Genomic DNA, 14551 nt, shown 5'->3' with positions numbered 1-14551 from the left:
GCTGCAAGCACGAACAGAGGCACATGCTGAAGCTCAACATTGCAGAATATTATTTCACCTGTGATGTGCTGTTTTAAAAAAGTAAAACTAAAAAAAACACCAACAAAAACCATCCCCTTGCACATAATACAAAATATACATAATATTTCCAGCATTATTTGCAGCTGTGCCGACTTAAAAGTGCAATAAACTCACCCATTACAAAATCTGAATTAGCCATTAAGTATTAATTGTAAAAGAAAAATAAACTAGTAACTTGAAGTGGTTAGGATACAAAAACCTTACTCATTGCTATGCCTTCCCTTTAACTTGGGAAAAAAGTATTATGGCCAGGCTGGGGTGAAAATTCTGTTGTCTGGGACAAAATAAAACCCAGTGAAGACTAATGAATTGAATCATTGCTACCTAAGTAATAAACTGTTAAATCCCCAAAGAAGTTGGATGTCAGATACTGACCTGTACCTCCCACCAAAGGCGGAAGAAGGAAATCTGGCTGAATGCCTACATTTCCCTTGCAAGCAGCACCAGAAATGAAAGATGCTGCCATCTGCTGCATTGTGAAATTCCCCCTCTGGCCTGGAGCACATGACCTTGGTTATGTAGGAGCTTCACACACATATGGGTGTAGAGTTTTGTTTTGTTCCTCACAAGTTTATACAAGAATTGAGGCAGACAAATTTTTATCTTTACTTTCAGAGCATTTGCCCTCAGGGTTTATAATTACAAGTCAGGAGCTTATTCTTTAGCTTTATGCAATTGCTACTTTTTTTTTTTTTTTCACTTTTAAAATAATTGTTTTGGTCACCAACTCAGTTGATGGCAACAATCTTGTTTGACAGCCAAGATCAGAATCTGGATTGTTTTTCAGAATGTTAAAAAAAACCACCACCCCAAAACATAACATTTCATAGATACAAAATAAATCCAAAACACGTATAAAACTACACTGAGCGCAATCCAGCTGTCACTGCAAATGAAGCTATTATTTGCCAAAGAGATGGTTGGCTCCTGACTGATTAAAAAAGACAGTGAAACTTTCAAATGTGCTTAAGCCTAGTTTTTGAAGAGTCCCTCAGAAAATAACCTGAATGGTGCCTAAGCATAATTACAGTCTAGCTTTGGGGGAAAGAAAACATGACTTTAGGTTCTGAATCAGGCACGTTTAAATGTTTTACTCATCAAGTAAATCACCTCGAGTTAGAAACAATCTCACTTGCGTGGCATGCGAACACATGCATCTTCTCTCACAATCGATTCTAAGCATAACCACCAGCCATGAGAGAGAAAGGCAGCCCAAAGGCCAAGTCCCCTGTTATAGTCGTACAGCATGGGCCTCTTTAAGACTGAGCTTTCATTAAAACCAGGCAGCATCACAGCACGTGACAAACTTGAGGTGTGTAAGCAACACAAGAGTCACCCAAGTGTTGTGCTCAGAGCTCCTTCCAGAGCACTACAGTACTTTACTGTATAAAACATAAGTTAACTTCATCAAGGCATGAACACGTGGGACCAAATATAATGTGACAGGTAAGGAGGTCATGCTGAACTTTGGTCTCCTGCAGGCACTGAGATGCTAAAGGAACAAGTGCAGTAAACTATTTACAGAGCTTAGGTCTTCGCTATCCTCTACCCTAATGTGCATACTTCCTCAGTCATTATCCCCTTTAGTTCACTTCATGCTCTTAGTCTTGCAAAACATTTCAGTACAAAATTAAGGGCAAGATCTTGATCATCTTCCCTATTTACATCAAAAACCAAACTGGTGTCGGAGGGACTGCAAGCATGAAGCGCAGTGTAACAGTAGTGGTAGTGCTTCTCAAGATAAGATTTGAAAACAATCATAACATTGCAGAGAACATGCCGTGATTATGAAATTAATATTTTCTTCTTGGAGAGAAAGTATGCAGAAGGCAGTTATACATACCATTTGGTAATATTTCCCCAAAACAATGTATTTCAGTAATTTAGTTGTCACCTTCGTGCAAGGAATATAGTGAACTTTTGGAACAGTTTGCCCATCCAGTTATCCTGTAGCACCCAGACAGACATGTTCATGCACAGTTCCCACTTTATAGATTAGTTAAGACAAAGGTTTACTGGTGCAAGTTATTTCTCTAAAACAATAAGGATGGAGCTAGTCAATGAAAAAATGAGTTTTCTTCTCCCAGTCTGGAAGCAGTATTCACCACACATTCATCATCAACTTAATAGAAAATGTCCTTTACACATATGGTACTTGTCAACTGAATTACGAACTGATGCTGTTCCACAATAATCTGAAATAAATTGCTCTGTTTCACTCTGCAGCGGATCAGGAGAAGGGTTGCTGGCACAACATGTTACTGTAAACTCCGGACCTGCCAGTTCTAAGGGCTGTTTGTTTGAAAGGCAAAAATTTACAAGAAAAGGCACTATAAATCATTTTTGAAAAAACCAAACTGTCCTGCAGTTACTCTTATAATAGAGTAGAATCTGTAAAATATTTTCATCTATAAAAAGACACTTTCATTAAAGATGTTTAAATGTTACTAAGCTTTAAGGCACTCCAGCTGAAGAACCGACTGGATCACTACTGTTGGTGGCTCAGATCTCCTCTCTTTATCCACAAAACTCATCTTTTTCAGTCTTTGTCCTTTGTGAGTTCTGTAATTTCATCGACATCTTCTATATCCTGTGTCATTTTCTCATACTGTCTCTTGAAGAAGCCAAGCTGTGAGAAGTATTAAAATAACACCACATCGCAGTCAGTCATCGATAGTTACCTTTCTCAGCTAAGCCAAATAGTGTGATGGAAGAAATGCACAGGTGTACATGCATGCACACACACACACAGTGTTTGATTTGCAGATGATCCTAAAAATCAAAGGAGCTGGGCCCTAAACTCCTGCCTGGTGCAACTAAATGCCAAAACAGCACTGCTGACTAGCCAGTTGTCTCCCTGCCAAGATACAGGCATGTCTGTGCTGCCTTGGTGTGCCAAGCACCAACGCCCTGGCACGTAGAAAAACTTCTCCTTCCCCTTAATCTAGGTACTCTTTGTAAATGACTTTTTGCACTCACCCTTCTCTGTTCTCTTTTTGTCTGTTCGGCGTACATCCTCTCCCTCCTTGCTTCTAATCCCCAGACTTCGCCACTGGGAATACCATGGGAGTTGAGAGCCCAGCTGGGCAGTTGCAGAAGGAGGCAGGCAATGTCAAAAGGAGAAAAGTAAATGCCGTAGCCCCTGTTTTGAACCACTGGAAACTCATTTGTCATCTCCGTGTTGCCAATTTCTATGGGGATCCATTTCATAACTTTGATCTTTAAAGCCCTTCTGTATGTTCCCATCAAGGGTGCAATGCCAATGCAGTATTATTTGTACCAACACACTGTATGTGCAGTTTTGTTCAGCTCCAGAGAAGCAGGATTCCAAAGAAAATAGGCCAAATGTATTTATACCTTTCTGAGAAGAAAAATCTTTTAAGAAGATTTTTTAAGAATATACCTACTTACTTTCCACAAAACAGCAACCAATACTAAGAGCAAGAGGAGTCCAGCCAATATACTGCCAATCACAACACCAACTGGTATCTCAGCTTTCTCGTCTGGCTTCATTATTGTAACTGGGATCTGAAAGCAGAGAGATTGTGCGTTAGGTGTGAATGCTAACTGCATATAAAGCAGGAATTCTAAACCAATTACTTCCCTCACCAAGAATAGCTGGACTGCACACATTCCAGGATCGATGACTATAACACACCAGGTAATTACAGCCCTTTTACTGGTGTCCACAGGTGCCTGGTTGCACCACCACAGCACACTGCAGTGCCAGCCAAGGAGTAGGGGCCCTCATCACTCTTGGCCATACACAACAGGCAGAGACACAATCTCTTCCTGCCAGCTTTCTGCCTCTCCAGTGACAGGAGGTCTTTCAGAGTTGTTCCCATGGTGCATGGACACACCGTCATCACTAGGCAAATCAGACATGCTTACGTGCAGGCAGGGAATTGCCTGGTGTAGAGCCCCATCTGCTCAAAACAGACTTCTGCTGCATCAGCTGGAGAAGAACTACTTCCAACCGAGCATTGTCAGACCCTGTTATCTGTGATGCACAGCTGTAGGAGGCAATACTAATCATGGAGGCCAGACAGCCTCATGCACTTGCTGCATCTGCTGAAGTTTCTCCCCTGCTGCTGGGCACATACCTCTGTCTCCTTTGCCTGCTGTTTCTACCTGCTGGGAAACCACTAAACACTTGTTAGATCTTCTCATGCTAATCTGTCCTCTCCTGACTCAACTGCATGAATTTGCTGCAAGGTGTATGGGTCAAACAGGAGTGTTTCTAGCACACCTATGCTTCCTGAACTACCAGCAATACCACAGAACTCCCACAACAGCATACGGTGTCTGGAAGTTAGTATTCAGGTGGTACCATATCTAGTTGGATTGGGTATGACCAACTCTATAGTTACGTATAACATAGTTGCTCAGGGAGACATTGCTGTAATATTTATGAACTGTCAAATATTTGGATTTAATCTTGGAACGACATGCATTTAGCATGAAGGTTTTTTCCTTCCTGAAACATGATAGAAGAAGTCACATTGGTTTACTTTCTCAGGGTTGCTTGCTCAGTGCATTTGTCGGGTGTAATTTAATCTTAAGCTTTCTGGGAAACTTGCACTGGACTGACATCTCAGTGATTTAAGTCATTTCTGCTGGAAGGCTCCAGTGTTGTGCTAGGTGTGGCTATGTGTATTCATTTCACCGAGGCAGGCTGGCTTTGTGTATTTTCTAACCAAATGGCCATAATGATGATTATAGCAGGTTATCATTCTCTCCTCCAGCTGGCAGTCCTTTCCAACTTGGAAAAAATCTGAAAGCTTTTACGCAAAGATACCTAAGCAGCTTCCCCACATAGCATCTCAAGGCAATATTAATTCATTTGGCTACAGAGCTACCCAGCTCATCCAAACTCAAGATCCAATCTCATATGTATGTGCAGTTTGCCTAGTAATGCTTTCTCCATTAGACTAATGGTGAAGTGGCACTGTTGGAGAGGTAAATCGATGCCTAAGAACAAGTATCTTCCCTGAAGTCAAACTGTGGTCAGTAAGACACCATGGTGGGGATTCACCTAGATGAGTGTTGTACCTACAATATACTTTCTTGGCTTCCAGTGGAGAAGTATAGGATCTTGTAGGGCCTAATTCACCCTACTTATTTTCAGAATCATCTGCATCTTAGAAATACGTATTCTTTCTACAGATTAGGGTTTATAGAAGGGCTAACTCTGATGTGGATGACTAACATAGATAGTAAGTTGGATGAATCCTACCGGTTGCATGAATCCTACTGTGTCAAAGGAAACTGTCTGCCCTAGGGAGAGTGTTCCTCTACCAGCTGGCACATTTTCTGAAACTTCTCCCAGGCCAAGAGGCTATTGAGTAAGGATCAGGCTGTAAGCGTCACCAAAAGCTGCTGTGTTTCTTAAGAGCTCTGTGGATAACTTTCAGGGTCTGTTCAGCACTGCCTCAGAGCTGTCAAAGTCCTAGCAGCAGATGTTTCAGTGGCTGGCTGAGGGATTACCTTTTATTTGTCAACTGACTTAATCAAGTGATCTGAAGAATTAAATTGTGGTTCTCCTGAAATCACCAGTAGAACTGCTGGTAATAGAAGCTTGGCAGTATCATGCTCCAACTGTGGAAAAATACCTAGTAAAAACATGGCTTAAGAACTACCTAAAAGCTTGTGCAATTAATTGGACTATTTGCATTGTGCATTAATGAGTTTCATCTCCTAGCAGAAATAATACTGTGCCACAAAGCTGAGGCACTCAGCACACTTTATGCATGTAAAACAAGCATGTAATTATTCTGCAAAAACATGGCATTATTTCCAGAAGTACACATATATTCCCTTTGCTTCTTCAGACACTGGAGGTTTCCCTGAACACAAATGGGTTTATTTAGAGGTTCTTCAGAAGAAATTAAGTGATCCATGAGAAAACAATGACAGAAAATAGTATTGAACTGTGGTCTTATTTCCACATTGAGATAGATCAATCAATAACCACCTTCATACACATTTAACTGAATTTTCCATTGCCTGTGAATGGGCTATGCTACACATTCTCAGAGATACTTGATTCCCTTACTAACTTGCATTTTGGTATTCAATGGTCTTGGTTATTTTTATGGATAAAACAGGCTGGGAAATCCTGTAAAAATAAATCTAAATTTAGTATTGCAAATGGAAGAGTGTTTCTCTCTAGCAGGCCAAAAGAACAAGGTATCTTTTTATTACAACGGCATCACAGCACAAATGCATTCAAGTGTTGTTTTTGTTTGTATAGAGCACATGGAGACCTTGGAAGAGGGATTCTACACTAATAAAGTGGTGGTTTGGGATCTCTTTTGAGATTAGCTGTGTCCATATGACAGCCATTCCAAATGCAAGAAACACTCCACAATCTTTTACAAATGAGATTAAATATATTTGCTGGAGACCTGTGCCAAACATCTGTCTACAAACATCAAGCCAAATACACTTACAGAAGTAAGACTATAAATCAAATTTGTGAAAATGTTTCCCAGAGCTCATTTATCTACAACAATTAATTCCATAATAAGAAATAAGTCCAAATTTGGATCTTTTCATGAAGAGGAAGCTAAAAAAATTTCAGAAGTTTCTAACTGAGTTTTGCTGACGGTTCTACAATCTGTTTGAGATCTACAGATTTTAATCAAGTCTGGTATATATCTATATAGGAGTTAGCTGAAAGGAAAACATTTTAGTAACTTAAGGGAGGTTGTATGTAGCCAGAAGGATACATTAGTTCAACATAATCAAATGTCAGAGTTTGTAATTTACTATGTAGTCCTAAAGGACACTGAAAATTAAATATTATCACTTTAATACAATAAAAGATAGAGAAGTTGAAAAAATATACTTATCTATCACTTACAGTTAGGGTATTCTCTCCAATTATAAATAACTCAGGGTTATGCGTATCGATTTTTGCCTCTGCAGAGAGTTGTAACGTCTGGAAAGTTAACTGAAAGAGAAGATTAAAAGAAAAAAAGCCTATAAAGCTCTATTACATGGCAAATCAATTAGACTGTAGACATCCTAAAATAATTCTCTTGCTTTGAAATGAGGATTTCAGAACCAGAAAAAGATCACAGTATTAAGAAAATTAAAATGATCTTTTTATTTGTCCCAAGCTAACATGTCCATAAAGTAATAATGTATCAGTAATCCAGACTTAATTTTGCTGTTCTTACTTACTAGCAATGAAACTGGAGAACTGGCCTTTTTTGTCTTGAACATACAGTTCAAGCGAAACAGAAGAATTTGATTATATATCCATTTTTCTAGTTATTTCAAAGCTGTCACTGCTGGCTAGTAGGGAAGAGATGGGGGGGAAAAATAACAGTGAGAAAAGGAGAAATAGCTCAGCAACAAAAGACAGATGGAGATAGATCTCTGGCCTTTGAAAGAAATGGAAACTGGATGTTCTTTCCCTTCCCCCCCCCACCCACCTCTATCCCATGCTTCTGTTTTTCCCCATTTATTTTTTCCTATCACTTTCTGTTCCTCTCTGCTGCTCAAATTCTGACATTGCTCCCTCAGCTTAAACAAAGAAGATGACAGAAATCTCAAGCCAATTCCCATTTGAAAAGGGACCTTGTGCCAGATCCCGCTTCCCCTCAGCGCATGTGTCAAAAGGCAGAGGAGCATCGCTATGCAGACACTGCCAGCTCACTCCTGCTCTCCTCCCTGCGCAGTGGGCATGGAGAGCCCTGTTTCCTACAGCACCACCGGGAACAGCCTCAGGTTCGTGGGGGCACAGAAGCACTCGCCAGCCGTGCTGAATGCAATGCCTGCTCTCTCATTTTGCCTCCTCAGCCGTTTCTCTGTGGCAGAGCCAGGTACGGTGGGCTTGACACAGGGAATGTGAGCAACCGTGGGTCTGCAGGAGCTGATGCACACCAAATCGACCTTCCCTGCAGCATACAGTGATTGCATGCCTGCGCTGTGGCCATCTGCTGAAGTGGCCTGTCCTGCACTCCTAAATGTTCAGAAACCTGCCTGAGCATTATGCAAAGCACTTCATTAATTCCTAAACACATCTTTCTTCATCTTTCTTTGCTTTGCTTAGCAGGTACCAGCAAGCCTGCTATCCCCTTCTTGGACAACGACTAATGCCACTAAATAAAAAGGCTGATTGTGTGCATTATTTAGTGATTGCAAGATTATTTGCCTTGAACATTGACAATCAAATAGACAGTAACAAAACGGGAGATGACAGGAAAACTGACATGTGATCTTCTCTTCTCATCGCCCAGTGATAAACAAATTATTTCCACTCACTTTCTTGTGAGGGTAGCAACCTGTTGTTCAGGTCTCCACCTTCTGCGTACCTGACAGCACTAACAAGTGGTCTTGACCCAGCTGATTTGAAAAATACAAACTTTAAAAGACAGGCAGATGCTTTCCTTCACACACTTGCATAAGTATATTACATTATCAACCTGGCCTTTTCCTTTTAAGAGCTGAATGCTAAAGCTGACAACAGCCCTGCTGTTAAATGTCAATACCTGCCGTAAGACTCGCCAGACAAACTAAGGAGACTGCGTCATGTTCCTGACACTGTAGGCAAACCCAGGACTCCAAGACAGTTTGGTTGGTTGCCTAGCTAAGAAGCAAACACGGTCTCATTTCAGAAGTCTGGTAATTCATGATGAGTTATATCCTGGAGGACTCATGGGGATTTAAAATGGGAAAGTCAAGATATTATTGATGGATATTTTTAAGCATCCTGTAGGTCTTTAAGCAAGGACTGTTTCCTTGACACTAACTGTAATAAAAACAAGAAATCAATTAGAAAAAATTTCCACACCTTCTCTAACAAATCTAACTGGCAGCACTAACAGACTTTTGATATTTTGATGTTACTTAAAATGATCGCTATGTCGGCTGTGATGTTCAAAAGCTAAAAGCAACATTATTTTCCAGGCTATGACGATACTGTATTCTGCTCTCCTATGTTGAGTTTTGTGGAAACTGTAGTCCCCCTTGAATGAATTTAACAGATGGAGAAAATGTTTTTTTCAGCTGTGAATATTGCATTATCACAGCATTTTCTTAGGTTTTGTGCAGGACTGAAGGTTATCAGCTCCTTTATGCAGCCTCACAACATGCTTTACTTTTAGATTTAAGTTTTCAATCTGGAAAAACACACACAATAATGTAAAATAAAGGAAGGTCTTTCTAGATTGGAAGGTCTCTTTACTGAACTTTGAAAAATATCAGGAGTTAGGAAATGTTTGAGTATTGGATTCTTCATGAAGACGCAGCTGATACTCACAGCAGCAAAGGTTCCATTCCAGATTCGGGTGGACACATTCACAAAGTACTCTCCCTTCAGCATAACATCTTCCAGTTTGCATGCGATGGTACTGCACTTCACATTCTTACAGTTCTTCCACGGGAAACAGCAAGGACAAGCAACAGCATGCATTAAGAATAAACTTTAACATATGTTAACATCCAGATTTTTTGCTCTTGCCTTTGCCATTCTCTGCATACAAATTTGGTGCTTGCAGGCTGTGAAGAACATGCACCTTTTCTTCTATCTAAGGCAGATGCAGCATGTGTGAGAACATCCATAGGCTGTGCTGCTGCACTGTGAATGAGGAATGCCACCCCCACCACAGCTGTCCCCCAGGTAGAGCCGTGGGCTCAGCTCTGTACCCATCCTGTGTCCCTGCAGCCCTGACTCTTACTCACCAGTTCTTTGGAAGCTCTGAAGTTCTCTTTCTTGAAAGATGCAGAAGAAGATCTTTTTCCTATTTGCAGTGGCTTTATCTGAGCTTGACAAGTAACACCTCTGGCCTAGGAAAGATGGCAGAAATTAAATTGGATGACATCATACTTGGGAGTTTATAGTCATCATAATATGTATGTCTGGGATGAGATGGTGGCTGTAAAAGGCTAGATTGTGAATTATATAGAGACTGGATACTTTAGGAAACTAGAAGACTGTATATGGTTTTGGTCAGAATTAAACAGCTTCCCGCTAGATTGACCTGTAGGGTTTGTCTCAATCTAAAAATTCCACTTTTACTAAAAACTTCCCAGGAGGTTGGAGAAGGACTTAGCTGAAGAGTTCCAGAGACATATGAAAAGTCAGCCACGGACTGTAAAGATAATCCATGTAAAGATAATCTACATCTACCAAGTAACAGTCTAGTGTACTGCTGACATTGTAGTCCTCCTCCTTCCCTTTATGAGGAAGGGACAAAGAGAAAGGGCTGATTCTCTGAATCTCAGCCACACACTGAGGGAAATAACTGATGTTTACGGTACCGATTAAACCTCAAAACACAGCGGTTTATGTAATTCACTTCTTCACCTGATCTGTGGTGACTCTAGTTATGTACATCAGTGGGTTGTCTTTGCTGGTCAGTTCTGGAAGATAGATTTTTACAGATGCCATCTTTACTGGAATACTTCCTGTTGTTATCTGCAAAGCAAATAACTCACAATTAATTCAGTCAGCTATACTTGCATATGCATAAATTATTTGATATAGCAGGAAAATCAGAAATCATGGATGAGTATGGAAGAACTGGACTCCTTTTGCATCAGTGTTTTTTGTACTAAGACACCTACTAGGGTAGTAATTACACTAAGGCAATAGTAAAACAGAAAGTGTATTGTATAGCTTCAGGTCCCTGTCTCTTTCCTTACAAAGCTCTTATTAACTGCACGAAATATGTTTTGAAAAGCAAATATTCTGCCACAGCCAATAGGCCTGTTATTTAGTCCTTTAGAGTAGCAGTTACAGGAATGTAAATGGAACATAATTTAAGTTTCTTCCACGTTGCATATTTGGATCTCAGTTTTTCTGAGTTATGTAATAAATGCTGTGATCTGGCTAGTTTTTGCATCTGGTTTTAGCACTTAACCCTTGCCAAACTTCATGTTTCAAAGTCCAAGCCTGCCAAGACTTGTTTTCCTTTATCAAGTTGGCAGAAGACAAATAGCTCTGTGAAAAAACAGTCTAAGTTGCCATAAAGTTAAGCATTAACTATCTTCTAAATATGTAAACAGTGCAGGACCAATCCCTCTCCCAAACTTAATCTTTAACCTCATAAAGACTGTAAGCATTTATCCCCCAGCTATTTGCAATCTTTTTTTCTTAACTGACTGATTCAAAAGTATCAAAATCAGACAGTGAAGTCAGGAATGTTTTTTCAACTACATTTTGTGACCAGGCTACCAGAGGAGGCAAGTACCTTCTCGAACTAGAACCAGAAACATTCACTAACCTTAACTGAGAAGTTGAACGTGGGGCCAATATCTTCAAAGTTATTCACAGTGGAAGGAATGTTATGACCAGAGTATACTTCATAGAAGTTGATGTTGGCAAGCCTAGTTAACAACCATAAAACAATACATTTCAATTTGGCAGCTGCTTTGAAAACATATGTTACTGGATGTGCCTTTGTGAAACAGGTCAGAAGTACAGTCAGAGGAAAAATCAGTCACTTGTATGGCTGTTTGAATTTTACAAAGTTGGTCAAGAAAATGCATGGTGTACTGAAGCCCAGACCCAGAGCGAGCACGTGAAGGTAAGACAGGAGGTCTGTCTAAGATGCAGGCTCCACTCAGTCTCCTGCACCACTTAGTGTTTCAGTGCCATACTGCAAGCTCCTTTCCTGGGCACAGACTATGACTTGCAGCCTTGCAGTGGTCTCCCTCTTCAGAAAGGGCCCCTGGTGGTCCCCCTTGGTAACATCTATAACAGCAAATATCAACAGAGTCCGAGGGAGATCCAGGGCCCTAACACCACAGGCAGGCTTGTTTCTAAACTGCCTGGGTGTGGAAACACACGCAGCACCCTGCTTGTGTGCATGGTACATATTGCGTAGCCCTCAGTCTCCTCTGGGCCACTTTCTTTAGTATTTATGGGTTTCAAATTTCAAAATTTTTGAAGTTACATGAGTGTGGCTGCATCCTACCACAGCATGAAATTCCAGGTGCGTTACAGAAGGATGTGGTGCAAGGGCCTGTGGACACTCGAGGGGCTCAGCCAGCTGGGACCATGCTCAAAGACAATGAAAGCATCCCTGTGTAATGCATCGCATCCATCTGCTGCTACCTGTGAGCAGCTCCTCCATCCCAGAACTCTGTCTATTCTTAATCATTAGCTTTCATTAGGAGGCTAATTTGAGCAGTCAAAAAGCAAATGGGAGTGGGTTAACAAGGAGCAGGGGCTATCATGATTCCTACATCAGCTCTTCCTGTAGCACAAGGTGCAAATGCATCCTCTTTACCAGTACCACTCTCCCCATTTAATCTGGGGAACATCTGCATGTACAATCCCAAATTAAGACATGTGCAGTCTCATAGAGGCACTTCCTCGTCAGTTGTGCTCTTCCATACTGCATTGATTCTCCATACTTCCGCCCATTGGCTGTTTTCTTGAAGGGCCTCCTCACAAGAACTCCTAGGAAAACCCATGTGATACATTTTCTACTTCCTTATTGCTCAAATCTCCAGTCCTTCCAGTATCAGTTTCCTTGTCCCTGAAGAAATCACTGGTAAGATTTATTCCCACCTCTTCTACAAACTGAGATTAGGAAATTTTCCCTAGAAAGGCTTCACTTCAGCAAGACATCACCCTTTTCTCAACCCTTATTTTTTAAGAGGTTCCTTCTCATGCTTCTGGGACATGCAGAAGGCTGAGATATTCAATGACTTTTTTGCCTCAGTCTTCACTGGCCAGGGCTCTAACCACACCTTCCAAGTTGCAGAAAATAAAAGCAGGGACTGGAAAAATGAGGTACTGCCCACTGTAGGAGAAAACCAGGTTTGAGACCAGCTGAGGAACCTGAAGGTGCCCAAGTCTATGGGACCTGAGATTCATTCATGGATCCTACGGGCACTGGCGGATGAAATTGCCAAGCCACTATCCATCATATTTGAGAAATCATGGCAGTCTGGTGAAGTTTCCACTGACTGGAAAAGGGGAAAGATAAGCCCCATTTTAAAAAAGGGTAAAAAAGAAGACCTGGGGAACTACAGGCCAGTGAGTCTCACCTCTGTGCCTGGCAAGATCATGGAGCAGATCCTCCTGGAAACTCTGCTAAGGCACATGAAAAATAAGGAGGCGGTTGGTAGCAGGCAACACGGTTTCACTAAGAGCAAATCGTGCATGACAAATTTGATGGCCTTCTACAATGGTGTTACAGCATTGGTGGATAAGGGGAGAGCAACAGATGTCATCTACCTGGACTTGTGCAAAGCATTTGACACTGTCCCACATGACATCCTTGTCTCTGAATTGGAGAGACATGGATTTGACTGATGTACTACTCGGTGAATAAGGAACTGGCTGGACAGTTGCACTCAAAGAGTTGCAGTCAATAACTCCATGTCCAAGTGACAAGTTGTGTTCTTCAGGGGTCGGTACTGGGACCAGTACCATTTAACATCTTTGCTGGCGACTTGGACAGTGGGATTGAGTGCACCCTCAGCAAGCTCGCCAATGATACCAAGCTGTGTGGAACAGTGAACATGCTGGAGGGAAGGGATGCCATCCAGAAGGACCTGGACAGGCCTGAGAGGTGAGCCTGTGCAAACCTCATGAAGGTCTACAAGGCCAGGTGCAAGGTCCTGCAAGTGGGCCGGGGCAATCCCAAGCACAAATACAGGCTGGGAAAAGAATCGACTAAGAGCAGCTCTGAGGACAAGGACTTGGGGATGTTGGTTAATAAGCTCAACATGAGCTGGCAATGTATGCTTGCAGCCCAGAAGGCCAACCATATCCTGGGCTGCATCAATGGAGTGTGGCCAGTGGGTCAAGGGAGGTGATTCTTCCCCTCTACTCTGCCCTTTTGAGACCCCACCTGGAGTATTGCATCCAGCTCTGGAGCCCCCAACATACAAAGGACATGGACCTGTTGAAGTGGGTCCAGAGGAGCGTGATGAAGATGATCAGAGGGATGGAGCACCTCTGCTATGAACACAGGCTGAGAGAGTTGGGGTTGTTCAGCCTGGAGAACAGAAGACTCCAGGGAGACCTTATAGCAGCTTTTCAGTATCTGAAGGGCGCCTACAAGAAAGCTGGAGAGGGACTTTTTACAAGGGCATGTAGGGATCAGACAAGGGGTAATGGCTTCTAACTGGAAGCGCGTAGATTTAGAATAGATATTAGGAAGAATTTTTTCACTGGTGAGGCACTGGACAGGTTGCCCAGGGAAGTTGTGAAGCCCCATCCCTGGAGGTGTTCAAGGCCAGGCTGGATGGGGCTTTGAGCAACCTGGTCTAGTGGGAAGTGTCCCTGCCCATGGCAGGGGGCTTGAAACTAGGTGATCTTTAAGGTCCCTTCCAACCTAAACCACTCTATGATTCTATGTTACCTGCCTGAATAAGGAACTATCTCCAGAAACATATTTCCTAAGTGGAAGAGTATAAATCTGCCATGTGCCACTTCATGTTTTAGTTCAAATTATTATCTAAAACTGCTAACAAGTGTTTATATTTTTGGTCCAGGTTC

At 41.8% G+C, this 14551-nt stretch overlaps 1 protein-coding gene across 1 annotated transcript in view; it reads right to left on the bottom strand.

Annotated features, from left to right (window-relative positions):
• Positions 1 to 2620: 2620 nt before the first annotated feature.
• ITGA2 (integrin, alpha 2 (CD49B, alpha 2 subunit of VLA-2 receptor)) overlaps positions 2621 to 14551 on the bottom strand; it is a 47588-nt gene continuing 35657 nt past the window's right edge. The window contains exons 23-29 of the mRNA XM_009894218.1: positions 11319 to 11421; positions 10400 to 10510; positions 9775 to 9879; positions 9353 to 9466; positions 6947 to 7036; positions 3493 to 3609; positions 2621 to 2710 (exon numbers count right to left, since the gene is read on the bottom strand). Coding sequence (XP_009892520.1) covers positions 2621 to 2710; positions 3493 to 3609; positions 6947 to 7036; positions 9353 to 9466; positions 9775 to 9879; positions 10400 to 10510; positions 11319 to 11421 — 730 coding nt within the window. The remainder of the gene's footprint in view (positions 2711 to 3492; positions 3610 to 6946; positions 7037 to 9352; positions 9467 to 9774; positions 9880 to 10399; positions 10511 to 11318; positions 11422 to 14551) is intronic.

The sequence above is a fragment of the Charadrius vociferus genome, unplaced genomic scaffold (assembly GCF_000708025.1).
Source record: "Charadrius vociferus isolate BGI_N301 unplaced genomic scaffold, ASM70802v2 scaffold70, whole genome shotgun sequence".
Classification (NCBI taxonomy): Eukaryota; Metazoa; Chordata; class Aves; order Charadriiformes; family Charadriidae; genus Charadrius; species Charadrius vociferus.
Note: the sequence above shows the minus strand (reverse complement) of the source record. Positions and strands in the feature narration are given on the sequence as shown.